The following is a 24,588-nucleotide window of genomic DNA, read 5'->3' on the forward strand; positions in this document are numbered from 1 at the left end:
ATTATATAGTAGCTAAACAGTTAGTGTGTGTGTATGGAGAGAGAGAGAGAGAGAGAGAGAGAGAGAGAGAGAGAGAGAGAGAGAGAGAGAGAGAGACACCATAAGTTCCAAAGCACACCAAAAAGCCCATGTCCACAGAGCTACTCTCTGGAGAGAGGCCAGTTTTCCCATCAGAGAGACTTGTCGTTGTAACGCAGCCGTATGTGCTGCGGCGAGTATAAGGTCATGTGTCTGAGGGGTTGACATAGGGGCAGGATGGCTTTGAAAGGCCAAACAAAGGCAGGTGAAAATGGGAAGTGAAGGCATTTTTCACACAGAAACAAATCTTATGACAAACACAATATAAAATTTTATAGACCCTATTCAAATACTCACAAGACACTGTTTCAAGGACATTACAAACTGTATATTCATTGATAAAAACCATTTATTCCACTTTTTTGTTTGTTTGTTTGTTTAACAGCTGGGATTCAAAGTGTTAGAGATCTGCCTGACCCCAGTGGAAAAATACTAAGAGTGGTAACTTTTAAGTGCCACTTCAGAAGAACATACATATGTTTCAGTCACTGTGACTGTTCCCTTAAAGCACAATACTAACTTCCCTGTCTTTTCAAAAACCATAAAACAAACTTTTCCCCCTCATTATAAACCTACTCTATATGTAAACACAGGCGTGTCTAACAAATGCATTCAACTTGGGTACTAAGCAGTAACTGATGGTGGCCTGGCAGCAGGCACTCCCACCAAGGGCGTGTGGTTAGGACAAGAGCATGTATACCCTCAGTGGCAGGCTTGCTACTGTCAAGAGGATGAAAAGGAGCTGCTTCTGGGGTTTGTTCCCCAGTGGAAAAAACTGAAAAATGATTTAAAAACATCCTGAAATAGAGAAGTCAAACCAAGGAAACCACTCCCGCTAAGGAATGCATACTCTGTGCAAAGCTGGTGAATGTAACTTTAGGGGAGAAATATCTTAAAGGAAAGGAAGGGACCAATTGACCAAGATGAATCATTATAGAACTTTTCTTTTTTTGTTTTTTTTTTGGCGTGTGTTTGTTTTGTTGTTGTTGTTCGGGAAGGCAAAGAAAAATGAAAATAAATTAACTATAACATTTAGACTTAAAAATCTTCCTTGGATATTGTTAAATATGAAACCACACATGGCAATCAAAATATCCTATTCAGGTCACTGTACGGAAAAGCTGGCACAGAGCCATACTAATTCTTATTCCGCTTGTTTCTCGGTTCAATCTCAACACATTCAGTGGCTCTAGTGCGGCGAGTCTGTTGTGGGCTTACTTCTCTGTTTTGATCATTTCTGAAAAAAAAGAAAAAAAGAAAAGAAATGGCATATCAGAAAACAACGGTCATTACTCCGTGGGAACTCCTAGTATACTAAGCAGTTACTTTCACATACATGACTTCGTTAAAATCCAGTTGCCTCTCTTCTAAAGACAAACTTATAATTTGAATTATTACTATATTATCCTTATTTTGTTAAGTATGAGAACAATGAATTTATAAAGACCAAAGAAAAGACTCTTGTCTTTCCCTTGAATCAAAGACCCACATAGCTTTAAAAAGCTGTGTACAGTGGTATATCTGTAATTCTAGCACTGGGGAGGCAGAGGAAGGAAAAGGTGCTTTTGACTACATCCTGGCCTACACTGTGAGTTCTAGGCCATCCTGGAAGAAAGTACAAATACTATATCCAGACTTGGTCTCAAAATACCAGAGCTGGGGAGATAGCTAAGTCATGGAGATCTTGAGTTCCTTCCCTAGAACTCGGTGGTGGTCTGAACAAGAATGGCCCCCAGAGGCTCCCAGAATTGAATGCTTAGTCATCAGGTAGTAGCAGTAGTAGTAGTAGTAGAAGGATTAAGAGGTGTGGCCTTGTAGGAGGAAATGTGTCACTGGGAGTGTGGGGGGTGGACTTTGAGGTTTCAAAAGCCCCAGGCAGGTCCAGTGTTGGCTCTCTTCCTGTTGCCTGCAGGTTCAGATGCAGAGCTCTCAGCTCCTTCTCCAGCACCGTGTCTGCCTGCGTGCTGCCATGCTTCCTGCCATGATAACAGACTAACCCTCTGAAACTGTAAGCCTGCCCCACTTAAGCGCCCTCCTTTGTAAGAGTAGCCATGGCCATGGTGTCTCTTCACAGTACAGAGACCCTCACTAGGGCAAACCTACATTCAAAAGCCAAGCTCCTGTAATCCCAGGGCTGGCCTGGACTGAGGCTCACTGACAACAGGCCTTACTTATTGAGTTCTAGGCCAGTGAGAAATCCTGCCTGGCTCTCTGACATACATACATACATACACACACACACACACACACACACACACACACACACACACACACATATCTCAAACAAAACCCAAAGGAAAAAAACCAAGTTCCACTCCACAGATAGATGGGCCATACAAATTCCCTTACTTTGGGCAGAACATCAGATAACGAGAGAGACAGAGACAGACAGAGACAGAGAGATAGAGAGAGGGGGGAGGGAGCGAGCAAGAGGTATGCTGTGCACTCAGCCAAACTTCTTGGGAGTTCCTTCTCTCTTCGTTTATTTTGATGTTGGGAATGAAAGGAATCCTGGGCTTTAACATACTAAGCACATATTTCTTATTTTATTTTATTTTTACTATTAACTTTGTTGCTGCTATTGTTTGTTTTGTTGAGATAGGTCTTATTATGTAGCTCTGGCTCACCTGAAACAATGTAGGCCAGGCTGGCTTGGGTTCTTAAGTACAACACAAACACGTGAGTCCACACGGACTTATAAGCCTTACTCTTCTGCTGGGTACTCAAGAGGAAGCCTAGGATAGGCCAGAAACAGGAGTGCCTATTGAGACAGCCATGAGCGAGGCAGAAAGCATGCCTCCCTCCCAGGATGCTTCTCTTCTGTGAAGAACAGGTATGCACTGGTCCCTGGAACTCAGACAAAAATCTCTGAGTTTCTGATGGAAAAACAAGAGCTGATGATTTCACGGATTCTTTGGCCGAGGCAGCCAGAGCAACCACTAGAACCCAACCAGGTCAACTCCCAAATCACCTGTCTCAACTCCACACACTAATGGTCAGACAGAAGTAGGCTGTCTAGGCACAAACACTATTTAGCTCAGTCTCAGGCATCCTACACAGTATGTTCAGTCTTAGGCTAAAAATGAAGACAAAGAACAATCAAGAAAGAGACCCTACCTACTGCCATGCACAAAGCAACTGGTGCAGAGGCAGCCCAAATACTGGATCCACCAGACCACATGATATAATTATGACCAGTGGTATACATTGAGGGCTCTAACACAAAAGGCAAGGAACATCCAGAGAATTCCCACAGATATGGAGATGATATGAACAAATCAAATGGAAACACTGAAGAGTTCTAAAGCATCAGAGAAGAAATGCTTCTTCAAAGGACAATCAAGTAAAAAGTATAAAACTGATGAATGATTCAGAAAATTTAAAAGATATATCAGTAGAAACCATCCAAACTGGGGGCTGAAGAGATGGCTCAGTGGTTAAGAGCGCTTGCCCCTGAACACTTAAGGTAGCTCTTAATCACCTTTAACTCCAGTTCCAGGGGATTCAACGCCCTCTGCACCCACAACCTGCACACACATCCTCTTACACACATACATACATGTAAGTAAAAATAATTTTAAGTCCATATTAAAACTGAAAAAAAATTTTATGTGTGTGTACATGACTAGAATCCCTGAAGAAGAAATGACTGGAAAATTAATTATACAGCTGAGTTTTCTAAAAATCAATTAAAGACATCAAATAAAGACTAAAGGTAGTTAGCCCTGCCCCCATTAACAAATAACAAACAGAAAACACCTAGATACATATTCAAAGTGCTGAAAATCTTTGGAGGCAGACAGAGAAAAAGGACCATTCCATAGAGGGATAAATAAGATTTCCAGCAGGCTTCACATCAGAAACCAGACAGGCCTTGAGGGGATGCAGTGGTGACTTAAAAGTGCCAGAAGAAAAACTGTCAACCTAGAATCTGCTCCCAGCAAAACCAGCTTTTAAAGATGAAAGCTAAGAAAAGACTTCACAGACAAAAGCTGAGAGGATTGATGGCTCATACACTTAAGAAATAACGTAAGAAATATTAAAGGAAGCGTTTTACATCAGACAAACACCATCAACCGCTGCCAAGCTGGATCCATTTAACATGTGCAGGAGTAAAAACTCGACAAGGGGACCATGAATACAAAGTACAAAATGGAAACACAGCTGTTGGCGCTCATACATTCGAAGGCATCGAGAATATGTCAAGAATTAGGAAAGGCCTAAGAGAACCAGGGGCAAACGATTAGTTGGCCCGGCAGCTTCACAAACACCAGAGAGGGCAACAGGCTTCTGCAGAAAGCGGTTTGTGTTTCAGCACAGGCAGAGGCAGAGAGCACCAGAGACACCTGAGCTGCTCCAGGCCTGGTTCCCACAAGGTGACACCACAACAGGCCAGCACTGTGCTGGCAAACTTTTTAAAGACCGGTACTAGCCTAGACACATGCTCACCAAGAGCAGTCAGAACAAGCAGAAAAGCTAGACTCTTAGACATATGTCTCCCATCGATATCTACCCAGTTTCTGTACCAGCGTGGCCTTCTGGAAAACTGAGGTTCATTAGCCACTGTGACCAACTGACAGAAATTGGCGTTAGTGCACTCTAGGAATCTCCACAGTGTCTCAGTACCTTCCAGAAGCAAGACAGTAACACCTACCCAAGCTAAGGTCAAAGACAAATAACTGGATGGTTCTTATTTTAGGAACAGCAGGGGCATACACTACCATTCACATTCCTCAAGAAAGCTTTCCCCAAGTAACAAAAGCCAGCTTTGATCTGGAGAGCTCTCCATAATTGTCTGGGGGCCTCATGATCTACCAGTGGTGTTTCTTTGAATTCTTAAAGTTGGTAATGATTACCACTAGTGTGTTAGTCATGTTTCTGGGAGGAAGGGACATTAACACCTGGCTTTCATACAAGTAGCACTCATGAAGAGAAAGTAGTATTTATAACTGCTGGTTTCCCACAAAATGACATCTTATAGGAGGATGACACTTCCTACAAGACTGGCCGGCTAGTTAGTATACATCAAGATAATTTCTTAGTTTAAAAAACCAAATCCACTCCTAGTTTTTTAAGACTGTCTGGACATGCCATCTGTGGGGTGAGACGACTGAGCAACAGTATGAGAATGGTGAAATCGTTCTCATCTGGAGGCAGTAACAGGCTTCTGGGGAGAAAGGGCAGGATCTGCTCAACAGGTTCAGGAGGCCACGATGAATGAAGACCAAAATATGTTCCTGGACATCTGACAGGGGAGCAGGCAGGAAAACCCAAGGCAGCTGCAGCCATCTGGGAGACTCTCACAATGGCATCTTTCAGGGTGAGGAGCCATCCATGGACTGCTTTGAAGGTCAGAGTCCACCATTCTCTTTCTGTCTACAAGGTCCTCCGTTCAGGCATCTATGTTAGTACCCTTCCCCTCCACAAACTCAGTGGACCCTTTCCTATTAGTTTGAATGTCACCTCTGTTTAAATGATCTCCCACATTTATCCAGTCTTCTTACCCAGAAGGGTCAGATGCAAGAGTGCTAAAGAAATTTTTATAAAACTTACAGGGATTCCTAATACTCCCCCACTTTTGCCAGGGTGGGTCATAGTAAAAGTTTCCAGCCAGTAGTGTACTTAACCAAATGGTTTAGATTCTTCTGATTTAGAATAAGGGCTAGCAAAATTTCTTTAGTGGTCTAAATACTTATGGCTTTGACAACTCAGTCTGCTGCAACTACTTGACTCTGTTGTAACACAGAACAACAGAGAAGCAATGTGAACCAATGGCTAAAGGAATGTATGACTATGTTCTTAAAAAACAAAACAAAACAAAACAAAACTTTATTAACAAAATCAGACAGTGGAGCAGATCTGGCTCATAGGCCATGGTTTGCCAAACTCAACCCAGAGCTACAGTTTAATAAAAGAATAAAGTTGAACCTTGGCCAAACTCCCATTCAGAGGGTATACCAATAGAGTCAATCCAGAGATATTGTTTGGAGAAAGAAGTATCATGCCCACAAATAGATGAGAAGGGTTTATTTGAACTCTGAGGATTGGTTTTTAAATTTTGTATTTTGTACACTTTCTGGGTTCAGCAGTATTCAGTGATCAATTCTATCACCACCATAACATTGACTTCCAGTCTCTAGAGCTGCAGAAAAACACAATTCTATGGTTTAAGCTACCGAGTACGTGATGCGAGAGTCCTGTGTGGATCGACACTCTTTACCAGGATAGTCCAGCTCTGCAATGGGTTATCACAGATTCTAAGACTAGAAGAGTTCAGCAGAGCCTACATGTCAAGGGGAAATAAGCACAGGCAGCCTGGTCCCAGGCTCATCTCAACTTTATACCAGGCCATGGCAGCTAGGGCACGTGCTATTCCTTCCTCTGCCACCTTATACATTTATCAAAAGAAATACAACAACAAATGAACTCTAGTATCAACCATTACATTTATTTTAAAAGTCTCACATTACTGATTTAAAACATTACTGAACAGCAACTAACAAAGTATTTAAAAGATATCTTTATGCTTAATAGAACACAAAGGTGATTCCAGAAACACATGTACACACGAAACAGACACAGCCATCTCTTCAATGCTTAGCGCTGTAGCAATGGGAAAGCCTCGTGCCAAAAAGAACCACTGAAGCACAGTTATCTCCACACTTGTGACTCTCTGAAAAATGTGCCTGAAATAGGTTACAAACCTTAATGCAAAACCTAATACTTCTAAGCCATAAAAAACAAAAAGAAAAAAAAAATCTTGGTGATTTTGGGTTGGGAAAAGGTTTCCTAGGTTGGACAAAAATAATAAAACAGACATAATACATTTCATCAAAACTAAAAACTGTACTTTGGGAAACGGTACCTAGAAAATCAAAGGCAAAACTAAACAAGACAAACAGATGAGCATGAGATCCCAGGGAGGTCTGTGTCTGAATGCCACTCCTGACAGACAGCACTTTAGAAGAGCGGAGACGCGCTAGCTGGCACCTGGAGGACATGAAAGACTCACAGAGCCAGAGAACTGCCAAGTTTTCCTGCTTTACCACACTATTCTGAGGAAGGCAGGAAGACACTGGAGAGAGGAGCAGCATCAGCACACAGCTCCGCAGCGCACTGCAGCACATGGCCCTCTCGCCACGAAGGGCGTGAGGTGAACACGGCAGAATCCACAGCCATACGGTTTTTCTTTCGGTTGTTAGAGGAGTAACGGTGGTGATGGTGAAATTTTCCTCCTTGTTGTCTGTGGTGGCTTTCCATCCATCATTTTTTGCTTCATGTAGTCTGTGACTCTTGTTACATGTATACATGTTCTTAATCATTTTGTCTTCTTGATAGACTGACCTTTTCAAGCATTATGTCTTTGGCTCTATTACCTTCAAGTCTCCTTGTCTGACACTAACATGTTAGCCCTGTTTGAAATGTCTATGGCATATCATTTTCTATTCTTTTGTTTTCAATGTATCAGTGTCTTAGAATTATAAAATCGTTCTTTGTAGGGAAAGCAAAGGCATATAGTATATATCTTTTTCAATCTGTTCTACAGTGTCTAACTTAATTAGGTTGTATAGCCCATTCCTGCAATCACCCACAAAACAGAATTTGTGTGGCTCTTTCTTTGTTGTCATTTCTCTATTCCATCATCTCTGGTTTCTTTGGTGTTATCCAGATATCTTCTATTGCAGCATTTTAATCCACTTTAAAGTTGTTCTATTTCTCTTAAAAACACTGCTACCACCACCACCTTTAAGACAGGGTCTCATGTAGCTGCCACCATCATCATCATTTATAAGACGGAGTCTCGCGGGCATGGTGGCACACGCCTTTAATCCCGGCACTTGGGAGGCAGAGACAGGTGGATTTCTGAGTTCGATGCCTGCCTGGACTACAAAGTGAGTTCCAGGACAGCCAGGACTATACAGAGAAACCCTGTCACAAAAACAAAAACAAAAAACCAAAAAACAAAAGACAGAGTCTCATGTAGCCCAGGCTGGCCTCAAACTTGACACTTGCTGAGAAGGACTAATTTCCAATCTTTCTGCTTGGTATAAAAGTACTGCTAATGAGGCAAGGAAAGTGAATTCTGAAAATGACCTCTGGATTTAGCAGTCTGGAAGCCTTCAAAGGGCAAAAATGGAAGATAAAGAAACAAACTGCCAGTTGATATCACCTACAGAAGGAGAATTACCTGTGGCTACAAAGGCTCCCACCACACACTGAGAACAAAATGAGAAAGACCCAGTTGAGAGGGAATGTCTGTCTGTGTAAGACAAAGAAGGACAAAGGGAGTGGCTCCAGACAAGTGGGGGAGGAATGAAGCAGAAGCAGGCAGTCAGAAGCAGGGAGGATATTTATGTGCTCTGAGACTTGGACAGACTGTCACTGTCCAAAGAAATAATGTGGACATAGACCTGACATCACACAAGTAACTTGTTGCTATGTGAGGACTCCACTTCCACAGTGAGAAAGAACACACAAACAAGAAACACAGCAGAGCCTTCCACCTGGACTGGTATTCTCTTACAGCAGAAAGCACAACTGTTTGTATAAAAATCAGCTCTAGAGAACTCTCGTTTCTCAGGCCAGAAGTACACACGTTTGATGATCATGGGCACTCACTTGTGAGCCGCTTCCCAGGCTTCCTCTTCTTCCAGAAGATCTCTTATGATGTCTGAACTGGAACTAAAAGGACACGTGTCAGCAATGCCACACCTTGTGAGGTCTGTCCTAATCCAAACATGAGCCCTGGGCGATGGGGACTGGGAGATGGGCAAAATGGCACAGGAGACACTGAACGGTAGGCATGTTCACCATCCACAAGGATACGGAACAGTGGGTATGTTCACCATCGACAGGGGTACAGAACAGTGGGCATGTTCACCATCCACAGGGGTACGGAACAGTGGGCATGTTCACCATCAGCACTGTGAGGATAGTTGCACAGCCACATTCCTATGTGCAACCTCACCAAATTGGTCCAATTATATGCCAAATAAATTTCAAAAAGCTGTAAAGGCCTGTCATGAATTAGCAATGATGAGAACTATGAAGAAAGCTTAAATAAATCCCTCAACACAAAACCTGAGTCTAGACAGAACAGTAACATGAGACTCTTTAATCTCTTATGCCAATCAAAGATCAAATGACATTTTATCAGTTCCCAGCACTATCAAAAAGGAAAAGAGAAAAAATGTGCTTTAAAAACTAAATTCTAGTGATGAGATTCAAAAGCGATAACTCTCTAAGTGGCTTTTAGTCTCTTGGTAACCAACATAAAGTAAAGCAAGAGAGCTAAGCTAATAACGGAAGTGTGTTATAGAAATGTGACCTAGCTTAAAATGCCACTCTCCGGTGGTGCATGGAAAACAAGCTTGTCGGGAGGCATGAATTATTCCTTTAAAAGTAAAACTGTCTGAAGGCTTTAGCATCTCATTCCCATCTTTTCAATAAAAGTTACTTTAGAAAACCCACGTGTCTACCAGTATCAAACACACTTCTCTAGAAATTCTACACTGAATGTCATGGGAACCAAATGGGACATTCAAAAACTAAAGTCACTTAGCAGAATGAGGAAGCCTAAGGTGAAAAACAAGGTTAAAAATACTAAATGCTAATAATTCTCTAATGATATACTAATAAATAACAAAAGCTTTAAATTATGAAGGCTTAAAGTGTCAATGAGGGGCTGAAGAGATGACTCAGTTGTTAAGAGCACTGACTGCTCTTCCAGAGGTCCTGAGTTCAATTTCCAGCATACACATGGTGGCTCACAACCATCTGTAATGGGATCTGATGCCCTCTTCTGGTGTGTCTGAAGACAGCTACAGTGTACTCACATATATTAAATAAATAATTCTTTAAAAAAATAAAGTATCAATGAAGCACTTCCAACCATTTCTGACAAGCCACACTGACGCAGCATTTGTCTCCGATGTTTAGACCAAAGAGACCCCAGAGATCACCAAACACAGCTCTGCACCAAGTGTCTCCCTCATCCCACGTGGTGCCCCAAATGTCTCCCTCATCCCACGTGGTACCCCAAATGTCTCCCTCATCCCACATGGTGCCCCAAATGTCTCCCTCATCCCACGTGGTGCCCCAAATGTCTCCCTCATCCCACATGGTGCCCCANACATGGTGCCCCAAATGTCTCCCTCATCCCACGTGGTGCCCCAAATGTCTCCCTCATCCCACATGGTGCCCCAAATGTCTCCCTCATCCCACGTGATGCCCCAAATGTCTCCCTCATCCCATGTGGTGCCCCAAATGTCTCCCTCATCCCACGTGGTGCCCCAAGTCCTCTACATTCTCAAGAGCCTCGTGCAGGGTCTAGGGCGTTCAGTCACACTGCATGTATGCCTCCAACCTTCTAGCACCTTTCCTGAGCATTTGAGAACAAGAAGCTCACTGGTAATAACAATTTCAGGTATTTGTGGCTTGAAAAATACCCATAATGATGAGGAACAGATGTGACTTCGCAATACTTTAGTTGTGTTTATTCTCATAGCACTACACACATACAATTTTTAAAATGACAGCACACACATACATAGAATACTGACTTGTTTGCAGTCAATTCTGCCTTATCTACATATGAACTGCAATTGTTCCTTTAGGTCCCTGTGTTGGGAACCCATGACATAGCCTGCCATAGTACCCCAAGTGACTACTCTTTTTTCCCACTGAGAAATGCACCCCCTTCAAAAGTTAGGTGTCCTCTACAACAACGAACGCTTCAGCAGTAAATTTCACCCAACACGAGAAACCTTTCCTATTAAACAACTACTGAAATGGAGCTTTTATTAGAAAAGGAGAAGCAAAGCAGAAAGCCCTCCAGGTCATCTAGCTGATTCACTAACTTCATTACTCTCTGGGAGGCAGACCCACACGGATCCTCACTGGGTCATGCCCAATGCCACTGCCATTCTCACGGACATAGTTTTAAACCTTTCTAGCACAAAATCTCAACTCTGGCTCCTCCTTATTATGCAGTAACTGTTCTTTTCAAGTTTTCCTCAGCACTTCCTGGACAAAGTCTATGGCAGTATTTCTGGAAGTTGGGGAGATTACTTGACTGTACTTCTGGCTCATGTCACATAGTCAAAGGAGAGAGTAGTCTGCTTCTTGTCCAATAACTCTTCCACAGAAGACACTTTACAAGACGGTTAAAAAAAAAAAAAAAAAGGTTGCAAGGCATCTGTGGTTCCAGGTAAGTAAGCAGGATGGTCACTAGTTTGCTAAAGGAAATATAGTATGTGCAGAACACATAGCATACACTTGAGAGGCTTCTACAATGATGCATCCATGGAAAACAGATGGCAGATTCCCAAAGGACACCTAGTTGTTTCCCCTGCCTTTAATACTAGTGTTCAGCCATGATAGTAGCCCCCAGTGTCCTGATTCCTACTAGTTTCTTTCCACTACATCTTAGAAACTCATGAAAGGATACTAAAATCAAAACCTGACAGATACAAAGTATCAAGTTTACCAGCTAGGAAGTTTCTGGGTTGATGCTACATCTACTACTTCAACTTCTGTCATCAATAACTACTAAGAGCTGGCAGGAACACATGGCAACACAGAGAAAACTGTACAAACCTGTCGAAAGGAATGTACTTACCATGTCCTTCTCGAAAGCCAGGTGTCAGATACTAAGCAGACAGTTCATTATTAGGATTTTACAAAGGGAACAAATTTCAGTGTTACTAAAATTATCACTCAAAGATTTCTTTCCTGTACACAGAAGCAATTCATATTTTTGAACACTTAGTCTTTTTAATATGCCTTGAAGATAAAATATTCTCCTAAAATACCATTAACATATCTAAAACACTTCTTCAGGAGAAATTTAATCACTAACTCTGATAAGCCTGAGGTGAGAGCACGTACAATCCTACATAAACATAACTTTTACATCTAAAGCAAGGAACTTCTGCATCAAGTTCATCATCCCTCCTGGCTCTCACTAGCTAGGTGTGCAACAGCTGGAAGATTGTAATTTGGGAAGCTGAAAAAACAAGAGGTCTTGCACATGCAAGTTACAACATAACTATGGAAGAGTATTGAGATTGTGCCCTCTGATGTCATCATCTCTCCAGCTATCATGCACATTATATAGATCACACGTGAGAAATCCTCATTGAAAAATACATGAGTTTTAAATTCTAAATTCCCAAGCTGGGTTCTGCAAGATTCTAGCAGGCTCAATTTTTTCATACCTTTTAGACCTTAATCTCAGCTTAAACTAGAGAAAAATAAGCTAATGCGTTTATATGTACATGTACCTTGGAATAGCTGAGAATTTCAGTATTGCTCTCTGAACATTATTTTTAATGAGAAAGCTATTTGCATGTTCCCTTTATAGCATACAATTTCATATAACAGTAGATTTACTACCACAGTTGAAAAGATGTCAAATATTCCTGCAAAGCTGTGATGTAAAGTTATCTGGGGGGTGGGGCACACATGCATAGACTGTCAGCATTGCTAAGATGGGACTCCTGTTCCTGTCACTGAATGTATAACCTCAGGCAAGTTCTGAAACCCTTCTAAGCCTCAAAGCCTGTATCTATAGTCAGGACACATATTTTGCAGGGAGATTTTAAAGATGATCAATACAGCACACTAGATGTTAAGGACAGAGGTTGGCACGTAGTGATTGTTCAGTCAATGTTGCCTCTATTTTCATAAACCAGGTTTGAGCCTGGATTTTCCAAAACCCTGTCACAGCACTATTTCAATTTGCCCCAGGAAACTTGATCACTACATGCACCACTTTGATTTTTGATTCCCACTGTTTCTATGACACCAGGTACAAAATCACCAGAGCCTAATTATCTAGCTTGGCCGGTACAAAGGGTACCAGTAGGGAAACTACAAATGTCTGCTATAAAAAAATTCTGTGGATTAAAGATTACTTTCAAGTGGAATTTTCTATTATCTAACAGTTACCTGCCTCCAAGTATCTTCACTGTGGCAATAATCTGAATGTGGTTAAGAATATGCAGCATTAAAAAGAAAACCACCTCCTTTACTACAAATCAAGTATTCAATGAAAGGGTACGAAACCTGCCAGACAATGACCTCTCAGTAAATGCTGCCCACCAGCAGGAACTCTTCCTCAAAGTGTGATTTCTAGTCATCTGTTCTTTAGGGTGAGTCAATAGTCTACATGCAAAATACTCTAGTAGTGGAGTATTGATATTAATAACTATTAGTAGTGGCATAAAAAAATAGTGAGCACTTATGGATTTTTTTTTTTTTTATAAAAATCAGTGATGATAAAGGTCACTATTTTTCTGAGTAACTACTATTAGCAACCACTGTGATAATTACCTTACACACTAGCTTTAATGCAGACCTGTTCTAGGTTTCTTACCATCTGCAAGATGGACAGAGGATCAGAAAGCCCCCCCCCCCCAAAGGACAGGAATACCAAGCTCATTTTCTTCCCATTAACCATGTTGCTTCAGCCAGAGGAAGTAGGAACTCAAACACTCTTCATCTGTAAGGGGGTACTAGTCACACCTCCTTACATTTCTATCAATAAGGTTTTATTAGATAACCAACTGCAAACTTCATAGATAAAGATCAGCTAAGAAGAGCTCAGTGGGCTCCAGAGCTAGAAAACTAAGAAGACAAGGCCTCAGGTGACAGGTAATAAAAAGAATGTATTTATCCAGTCTTATAAAACAACAGCAATGAAGTTCATATTTAGCTTAAAAAGTAGTCCCAGTGCATGAATAGACACAGTCTGGGCTTTCATTGCAGTGAAGAGAAACCATGACCAAGGCAGCTCTTGTAAGGAAACATTTAATTAGGGCTAGTTTACAGTCAGGGAGGCATGGCATCTTGCAGTCGGACATGGCGCTGGAAGAGACAAGAGTTCTACAGCTTAATCCATAGACAGCAGAAGGTGGCTGTGCTTCAAACTGGGAGGAACTTGAACATTTATGAGACCCCAAAGCCCCACCTCCAGAGTGGCATTCAGGCCACATCTAATAGTGTCACTCCCTATGGCCAAGCATTCAAACACAAGAATCTATAGGGACCATTCTTATTCAAACCACCAAAATGACCAACTAATCTAGGGAGGTTGGCCAAGCAAACTCAAATTTCATTAGAGCAACAGTCAGTCTGCTCCCCTCTTCTGATCCCTAATCTGTCCCCTACCCCTTTCTACGTGCAAACGATGTGATCTCTATCTCACGCTTCTCAGCCATGTGGAGCATGTCTACCTCTGGATCCTAAAGCAAGTTTTCTAACCAGAGGAGAGTTGGCAGTCTCACTGATAAAAGAAAACCGTACATTTAATACATGAACTGATTATTCTTTAAAAAAAAACACTCCATCTTTCACTGTGCTTTCTTTGCTGTTACACAAAAGTGATGGAAACCCATGAACTTGCTAGTTCCAGTATCTCAACTGTTTGTTCAATTCCACTTCAACACTCTCAAACTTTATTCATCTGGCCTTGGTGCTTTCTGAGAACTTGGAGAACTGAAGAGCTTTATTATCATTGGGGCTTGTGGGATTAAGTCACATCCTCCTCTTTCAATTGTCCTTTCTCAGAAACTGGGGAGACATCAAATGTCGCAGTTGTCCTCCTCCTACCTAAGGCAGTAGGAGTCTACGTGGCCACAGACACTCTCCCTCGCCACTACTCAATGGTATACTAAGAAGCAGGTAACAGCACAGCTCCCAAGCAGTGTGCTCTCCCTAGCCCACGGGGATTGCTGGTACACCAGGAACTAACTCTCAGCACCCAACTAGGTAGCTGAAGCCCATGGCATGGCAGGTACCTCCAGGCTCCAGCATCACTTTTTTTTTTTTTTTTAATATTGGCACACTACCAAAATACTACTATTTTCTAAGTCTACTGAAGGAAAGAGTTGGAAACTCTGAATTAAGGAGAGAAGCACTCCTTTTGGGCCAGTAACTCTTATGAATGTGATGAGTGTTTTCTTTCTTTTTAAGGAAACAAGAACACAGTAAGTTGTTTCTAAATATTGGAGTTCTTTGGCTCTCTGTAAGAATTCAAGTTTGAAATAGAATTAAATATTTATGCTTATGCTTAGCTTGAAACCTAAACAAAAGCAGTACCTCTGAAATGTCAACTACCTAATATAAAAGAAACTGTCTTAGTTACGGTTTCACTGCTGTGAAGAGTTGCCATGATCAGGGATACTCTTACAAAGGCAAACATTCAATTGGGGCTGGCTTACAGTTTCATGGTTCATTCTCATTATGGTGAGAAGCATGACAGCATGCAGGCAGACATAGTGCTGGAGAAAGAACTGAGAATTCAATAGAAGGGGTCAGTTTCCCACACTGGGCAGACCTTGAGCATAGGAGACCTCAAAGACCACCCCCTAGTGTGACACATTTCTGCCAACAAGGCCACACCTACTCCAACAAGGCCATACCTCCTAATAGTGTTGCTCTCTGGGGGCCAAGTATTCAAACACCTGAGTCTATAAGGGTCATTCCTATTCAAATCACCACAGAAATCAAATTACCCAGATACTGACTATTTCAAATAGGTACCAAATCTCTCCAGTTAAATGGGCAAAGAAACAAAAGCACAAGGTGTCACTTTGGTTTGTTTTATATTGACCTATCAGAGGAATGAAAATCTCATACACATAACAACCAAACACAAAAAGACAGGGAGATCACAATGTGAGGTAACTGTGCCCAGCACCCTGCACCCACCCCCAATGCCAGGGAATCATAGAATAACCAAAATTCCAAAGATGAACATTTCCTATCACTGTAGCCTAACTGGATGACAAGCCTCTGATAACGGGAGTGGAGAGGTCCAGTACAAAGATAGCACTAAAACTAGCATGTGTTCTGTTCAGCTAGAGCAGCTACAATTAAATCCATCCTGTTCTCTTTCCAACAGTACCAACGGAGGGTATCAACTGCCCTGCACTGTATCAGCATGAGCAGAATGACTCCAGGTTATGATCTGTCCAAGGAGAGCACAAATTTTAACTCTCACTGACATGACTGGAGCACAGTTACTCACTCAAAGTCTCTGAGACTCTGCTCCTTTAAGAAGCGGGGGGAGGGTATAGGGGACTTTCAGGATAGCATTTGAAATGTAAATGAAGGAAATATCTAATAAAAAAATTGTTAAAAAAATGAAGTATTATCACTAAACCATAAATGTGTGAAAGAACTATCCCTCCCAAACCATATTTTCCCTGAGCTTCCAATATTCTTGATATATTTTAGTATTTTTATGTGCAGTGTGACCCACACCCCCAATAATAGGTTATAAATGATGCTTTTAAAATATGCTGTGCACAGCAAGAAAAGCACAAAATGTCATCTTTAAGTCTTCTATAATTGGCTTCTGCAGAATCAATTTAAAAAAAAATCCTCTGCAAACAAAAGCAATCACTGTAACGCCTGAATTCCTGAGATAGAGTGATGTGTTACGCTTACTCGGTAAAGTCAATAAAAGCAAGCAAAATCAGCGGTTTACTATGTACCCATGTTCCAGAATGTATCTGGGTGAGAGGGGAAAAGAACAGAGATGTCATACAAATTAATTCCGCCTTGCCTACTGATGAGGGACCCAGACAACCATTCCAGGAAGAGATAACGGAGTGCTATCTAGTCATTAAGCAAAGGTAAGAATTAAAACCAGTCGACTGCAGGGAAACAGAACCCACCACATGGCTGTTCTTCACCTAACTTCAACATTCAGTTCTTACCAACCAAGGAGGCAGTGGAGGTCTAAAACTCAGGCTGATGGAAATCCTCACACTGAAATGGGAGAATGCCAGGGATGGAGTGAATGAGTGGCTTAAGCATCTCTCTAGGGAAGCGGCATCAGCTCCCAGACCTCCATCCTTCATCCACGGAAGCGGATACTGTGTTTACAACTTCTCAGCATACTTTCTATTTGAAACACTTGTGTTCTATCCTAGCTCACCCTTTTCCTCAGGCTCTTACTGTCTCTAAGACCTTGTAATACCTGCTCTTCTGATAAAAGACAAGTAGTGTGGCAGTGACTGTAACAACGAACCCCAAGCAACCAGTTAAAAACACAAAATTCCAACAGCAAAAGGTGGCAAATGATGGATCATTTTTGCCCCATCCAATTTTTTACACCAGTACAAGGATGAAGGGATTGTGATTTTTTTAAAAAGTAAACTAGAGTCAGCTGTGAACTGGCCACCACCTTGGAGACCTGCTTAGATTGATTCAAACAGTAACTGCCTGTCTAACAGTCAGAAGGAACTATGAGTTCCTGCCGCCTCTACAACTTTTCTCAGTGTTCTTAAAAGCACACTCAGCTACTCCTTTTTGTTCTTCATTTTTCTCAATGAATATTTAATTCTGCCAACATTTAAAAATTGAACCATTTTTATTGAATCAAACAGCACACACAGACATACCTTTGGGACAAGAATTTCCCAAGTTTGGAAAGTATTTGATAAGAAGCAATCCACTTTAAACAGTTCGGTTTACCCGGTGGGAGGGCATCAGACACAGGTGAGTGTGTTAGGCTAACTGCCCACACACACCCTACGTGCTTCCCCATCTCACTGGAAATGATGCTCTTCTCCACTTCTTGCCTCCAAAGTTCTGCTTTACTTATTTAGTAAAGCTTTTCTCCTCCTTTAGTATTCCAGTAATCTGATGTCCCCACATTAGATAGATCAGCTGCCCTTACCCCAGCAGCCTATATCTTGCATAGGAAAACACCAATCACAGTTACTGTATTTATCCAACTATCTTTTTCTTAGTCTGAATGTCTTCTTGTAAACCTTGACCCACACTTACTATGCACAAACAGTGTGTCAGGCCCATAGTAAGTACACAATTGTCAACTGAGTCTCTGAATAAATTAACTCTTCTAACAGATCCTATCTTACTCTAAAAGTTCAAATTCTAGCTACACAAAGTCTCATACACAGGACATTAGTGATGGTAATATCACCCATGTCTCTCAGCAGATGGAATAAAGAGTTCAAAAAGTTGACTAGGGGATGATGGCGCCCATCTGTAATCCTAGCACTCAAGAGACTGAAATAGGAAGATGACCATAAATTAAAGGCCAGCCTGGACTACAACAGCCCACAGGCATAGCTCTGCTCCCCTTCCAGAAGGCAAAGGCAACTGTGCACGGAGATAGCTGCAGAGTCCAAAGAGCTCTGGAAATACACACTGAGAATTCCCTTCTTATAGGCAAAGACTAAGGTTTGAAAAATCCCATCTATTCTCATAAAATGTACCAAAGCCAAACCCTAATCCTACCTTTAGTTAATATTAGTACCTAGCCTAGGCAGATCTCCTTCATACCCTGTTCCCATCCCTTCAGTGTGCCAGGCTTGGCCTTACTATTGGAAGACAGTCTGCCCAGCACGAGGGCTGGAAGCAGTAGGGAAGAGCTCCAAGTGAGATGACATGAGTTTCCTGGCCCTGCATGAGAACTTAGCCAAGTGTTTTCAACCAGTCAACCAGTTGTTAGTTTCCCCAGGATGAAACCTCAGTCAGACAATGGCAGGTGAGTGGCAGAGCGCCACTCTCCCTTGCTTTCATCCTCAGGGCTCTCACCTACAAGGGCTCCCTCATCAAGGCCATCTCACCAGTTCTCAGGACCCCGGGGCCAGCTCTTCCAACTGCAGCAAGTGGGGGAGAAGGACGGAGACACACAGACACAGACACACATGCATGCACGCACGCACGCACGCACGCACACACACATACCCATGTCACCTATGGCTGGTGAGTGGTGGGGCCAGCACTGGTTTGATGACATACACCCTTTCCTGCCTCACCTCCCATTCCCTATAGAGAGGAAAGTCAAATGCTTCCTCTCATACAAATCCTCCTGTCAGGTCTGCTCCCTCATGGCTAAGTACACACTTCATACTTTTCTTCAGAGGAAAAAAGCTGGGTTGGTTGAGGCTCTACAGTCACACAGTAGGGTTAAACCTGATCTTGCCACTTTCTTCCTGACTAACAAGACTCCTGGCCATTTCACTTCTGCATCTCCAAGTCGCTAGGATTATATACCTTAGAGCACCACCAGTACTAGAGAAGCATCTACTAAAGCTCACAGAGCTCACTGCCTCCTGAACAAGGCTTCACCATTCTGTAGTCTTGAGTAACAGAACTACTCAGGAGGCTCTGGCCAGGAACACAAAAGCTGTAGATTACTCCTGAGTCCAAGAACTTCCTGAGAGACCCATCAGCTCTGAAATATGAAGGGACACTCCAGCTCTCTGACCTTTCTTCTCAAACTCATGCTCTCCTGGATTCCCCAACCCCAACTATTAGGGACACCCAGTCCTTGCCCTGACAAGCACTGCAACACCCAAGAAAAGCCACACCTTATAATGTCAGACGACGAGCCATCTGTACCCTTCTAGCTGTAAGAGAGTATACTGGCTCATTAGAAAGTGCTTCCTGGTTCCCTCACTAAGCAATGACCTTACCCACAGCCAACTAAGATGAATGACTCATGTCACTTTTCCCTTAAGCTATCTCCATTATTTTCCATTTCTCTCAGAAGTTAAGAGAGGTTAGAATTTAATGTTTTCTAAAAAGGTAGTAATAAGGTTGGGAGGGGAGGGTGTTGTTTTTTCCTCTGGCTTTCAAGCTTCTAGATCACTCTTTCAGAAATGATTGAAAAATTCTATGAAACTAGAAAACATAGGCCAATGACTAAGTACTATTTGGTAAGGGCCCAAAACCTTAGCCTATACTTGTGAGGAATTTCATTCATAAAGATGCTATGCCTAATGGATAGAACTAGAATATATCATCCCAAGTGAGGTAACCCAGACCTAGAAACACACATTAAAGGAGCCTAGCTTAACTGTCATCATCCAGCAGCTGATGAAAACAGATGCCGAGACCTACAGCCAAACATTAGGGAGAGTTCAGGGAGTCTTGTGAAAGAATAGAAGGAAGGATTGAGAGAACCAGAGGGGCCAAAGACACCACTAGAAGACCTACAGAGACAACTAACCTGGGCCCATAAGGTCTCTCAGAAACTGAACCACCAGAGCATGCATGGACTGGGCTTACATAGGTAGCAGATGTGCAGTTTGGTCTTCATGTGGTCCCCTAACAACTGGAGCTGGGGCTGTTTGACCTGGACTCTGTTGCCTGCCTTTAGATCACTTTCCCCTAGCTGGGCTGCCTTGTCTGGCCTCAGTAGAAGAGGATTAGTTTAATTCTGACAGGATTTGTTGTGCCAGGATGGATTGGTACCCAGAGGGGGCCATGAGGGAAAGAGGTGATAGGGTGGGACTGGGAGGAGAGGAGGCTACAATCAGGATGTCAAGTGAATAAATAAATTAATTAATGGTGGATGGGGGAGGAGACTACAAATGCTGTGCCTAACTTAACACCAAAAAAGTCTTCACTATTTTGGGGGGGGGGGTTGGGGAGGCAGATTTAGAAAGGTTACAATGTTATTCGTTCACACATTGACTCAGATCCTTATGCGGCCTACCCTCAGCATCTGTGGGAAGACTCACCTACCTGAGCTAGGGCAGGCTACAAATCTGACCACAGAATCATGGTATTAGCTATCCCCCCCCCCCCCGAGACAGGGTTTCTCTGTATAGCCCTGGCTGTCCTGGAACTCACTTTGTAGACCAGGCTGGCCTCGAACTCAGAAATCCGCCCGCCTCTGCCTCCCAAGTGCTGGGATTAAAGGCATGCGCCACAACCGCCCGGCCTAGCTAATCAGGGCCTAGCTAAAATTCACAACTGCTCATGCAGCTCAGATATTCACCCATAGCAGGCTCTGATCATAGGTTGACCAAATTAAATGTAAACAATATTTATCACTTTATGCAAACTCACGGCTACTACTTTTAAAGTTAATTATTAAAGCATAAATCTTCCTTTTTAAAACATGTCCTAGATTAGAAAAATCAGCCATTTCACTTACAGCATAACAACCAAAATTCTTTCATTATGGATGACTTTTAAAAAAGACTTACATTTTTAATGATTTCAAACCTACAAGCCCCAAGACCTTCCAGTTGATAACAGTCTATCACAGCTATCCGTGTAGTTACACACATACACAACACCCTACCACAGAAAGCTATCTCTGTAGCTACACACATACACAACACCCTACCAGATAAAGCACACTGTTGCCAGTGGTATTTACTTCTTCAGTTTGGTTTTCTTAAATGAATCCATACAATAAATCAAAAAATTAAATATTACTACAGTAATAGAATCCAGAGACCTTATTTGTACTTCTCCATCCATGCCAAAAGATCACCATCTCTTTTAAATTAAATTTTTTTTCAAAATAATGATCTAAAGATTCTTCCAAGAAAAAGCATGACACAATTCACAAATCATTCCTTTATGAAGCCAGTGTCTCTCTTCTCTAATCATAATCAACAGCATCTTTGCTTCTAATTTAGCCTTCAATAAAAATGCAGTGTCCATAGTTTGCCAAGAATCAGTGAATAAAAGCATTCTTTTCTTTTTTTTTTTCTTATAAAAACAACATTTACATTCTTTTCTTGATTAATGAGAACAATAAGTTAATTTAAAGAAATTTGGACAAGTCTCTTGAACTCTGGGAAATCATCTAGCAAGGAACTGTACAACAATCTGAAATTCTTAATAATCTGTTTATCTTCTGTTTTCAAGCTGGCAAAAGAAGGTCAATCTTCCATGTTATATAAGCTTGAATACTGTTCTAGCACGAAACAGAACAAAACAAAACACCAAACCTCTTAATTCAACATGGTCAGCTCTGTACTATAAGAGAGCAAGGCTGCAAGGCAGAAAGACAATTCACACGTTTTCACTCACAGTAGACCCACAACAAGAAAACTTTAAAATACCATGGTCCTACTGTAGGAAAAAATAAAGAACCCATCTACCTACACATTTGCCTATCTGTGGAAGGCCGATTATTAATGTGCTAGTGTTATTTCAACCTAATTAAATTATGAAACATTATTCCTTTAATTTTTCTATTTTTCACAATAGACATAAATGATATATAATTAAGAATTTTTTTTTTTTTAATTTGGGGCATTGCTGCCAATGTTCTATAATCTGTCAGTGTGCCTTTCTTAAGAATAAGTCCAGGGGCTGGAGAGATGGCTCAGCGGCTAAGGGCACTCATTGACTGCTCTTCTAGAGGTCCTGAGTTCAATTCCAAGCAACCACATGGTGGCTCACAACCATCTACACTAGGATCTGATGCCCTCTTCTGGCATATAGACATACATGTATGCAGAAAACTGTATATATAATAAATAAATCTTTAAAAAAAAATCAGTCCATACAATAACCATAGCACATAACTATCAAAATCAAGAAGTTGAATACTGCTACAGTAACAGAATCTGGAGACCTTATTCATATTTTTCCTGTCATACAAAAGATAGTATATCCTTTAAGTTAAAAAGTAACTTTTCAGCCAGGGGGTAGTGGCACTGCCTTTACTCACTGCATTTGGGAGGCATGGGAGGTGGGGCTCTGAGTTCAAGGCCAGCCTGGTGTACAGAACAAGTTCTAGAACAGCCAGAAACGCTGTCTCAAAAAAGCAAACCAAGCAAACAAACATAAAAAACTTTTTGAAAATAATGACCTAAAGATTCATATTCATTTACACACACACACACACACACACACACACACACACACACACACACACACACAAATCAAGACGGTCATAAAAAGAATAAAATAAAACTTTCTGATTAAAATGCAAAAGATGAAGATAGAAATATTTCAATATAAAAAGTGAATGAAATTCTAGCTTTATTTATGAACTACAACACTAAGTTGTAGATGAACATTCAGTTCACTTGACAACCCTACAAAGCTAAAAGGTTGACACAATTTTAGGATTGCAGAAGATCTCAACAAAGGCACAATAGTATCCCATCTCCCATCCCTCTGTTGCCTGAATATAAAATATAAAATACAAATAAATAAAAATCCCATACCTTTAGTAGGCTTTGATTTAACTATGAAATTAAGTTTTGACTGACCTTCTTACTCTGAATTATTTTCCTGAATTCTAGGGTGATAATTACACTAGTCAAATGGTCATCTCTTGGACTATTTAAGTTTTGGAGTCACTAAATGACACTGGCACGAACTCTGTGACAGCCTTCTGCCAAGCCACCATCATCCTGCATTATAAATCACTTCATGTTTTCCAATTAAATGATGAAAACTATGTCTGAACTGAGTTAGGAACCTTATTCACATTCAATTGTTGCATTTCAAAGTCCAAGACAATGCGGATGGCAAGGCAAAACATACTGTGTGACAAGCAAGCAGGGAAGGAGGGAAGGAGAGGTGAATTTAGGTACAATACTTCCCTCCCACTTAGAAAACTTCATTTATACACACCCAGAGAGTGTTTTTAAACTTAACTAAATAAAAGGTTAGTTTTTCTTTATTATTATTATTATTATTATGTTGTTGTTGTTGTTGTTGTTGTTGTTGTTGAGACAGGATTTCTCTATGCAGCCCTGGCTGTCTTGGAACTGGCTGTATAGACTAGGGTGTCCCCAAACACACAAAGATTCTACTACTTCTGCCTCCCAAGTGCTGGGATTAAAGGCATGTGCCACCATAGCCCAGTTAAGGGTTGTTTTGTAAAGACCAGTTTTATTTACTTATTTTTGTTTGCATGTGTACCCTTGGTGGCTGTGGAGTTCAGAAGAGATGCCAGATCCTTGGAGCCAGAGTTAGAGACGTTTATAGAATTTTCAGTTTGGCAGTCAGGTTCTACAGAGCAAATTCCAATACCACGATTGCCTAGCCGGGGCTCTTAAACACTGACTGGCCCATCTCTGGAGCCTCAACATAGGCTTTTAATACCATTTTTGTACACGTATAAAAATATAACAGAAAGTGGCTTAAGTATCCCTAAAATATTCCCATCCCCACCTCTTCATGACTATAAGGTTTGCGTCTTCCCACACAGTTATGCTAAGGCACCAGCAGCAGAGTATAGCATTCTCCACAGTCCCTGCCTGTATGCAGGTTCTAGGAGCTCATCGAAAGTCTTTCTCAGATAAGTTCTCTTTAAGATTTTTCTTTTATTAAAGATGTATGTATGCATGTATGCATGGGTGTATTGTACATGTCTGACTAATGCCTGTGGAGGCCAGAGGGCATCAGATACCCCAAACTGGAATAACAGCTAGTTTTGAGCTGCCTGATGTGAGTGCTGGCAATCAACTTCAGGTCCTCAACAAAAGTAAGTGCTCTTAATCACTAAGTCACCTCCCAGAGAAGTCCTGGTGAGGATCCAGTATTGATCGTGTAGCAGAAGTAGTTTTCATGACCCAAAAACCAAAATAAAACGAAAACCAACTAAACAAGAAAACCCCACTGCCTACCATGTTTGCTCTACCAACTTGAGGGGGAGAAAAGAAAGCCAGTCTAAGACCCCCACACTACCCACCCACATCCCAGTTTGCCATCTCTGTGAAGACGACTCTGCAGATAAACAGAAGAGAAAGTGACCTGACT

General features: G+C 41.6%; 1 protein-coding gene across 2 annotated transcripts in view; it reads right to left on the reverse strand.

Annotated features, from left to right (window-relative positions):
* Nucleotides 1-443: 443 nt before the first annotated feature.
* Nucleotides 444-24,588, reverse strand: part of Rad18 (RAD18 E3 ubiquitin protein ligase) — a 68,376-nt gene continuing 44,231 nt past the window's right edge. Inside the window, exons 12-13 of one of the 2 annotated variants that reach the window (XM_021191157.2) lie at nt 8,698-8,760; nt 444-1,315 (exon numbers count right to left, since the gene is read on the reverse strand). In XM_021191157.2, the coding sequence (XP_021046816.1) occupies nt 1,216-1,315; nt 8,698-8,760 (163 nt within the window). In that variant the 3' untranslated portion in view covers nt 444-1,215. The remainder of the gene's footprint in view (nt 1,316-8,697; nt 8,761-24,588) is intronic. The other variant, XM_029535144.1, reaches the window with a different exon arrangement.

This window comes from Mus pahari, chromosome 2, assembly GCF_900095145.1.
Source record: "Mus pahari chromosome 2, PAHARI_EIJ_v1.1, whole genome shotgun sequence".
Taxonomy (NCBI): domain Eukaryota; kingdom Metazoa; phylum Chordata; class Mammalia; order Rodentia; family Muridae; genus Mus; species Mus pahari.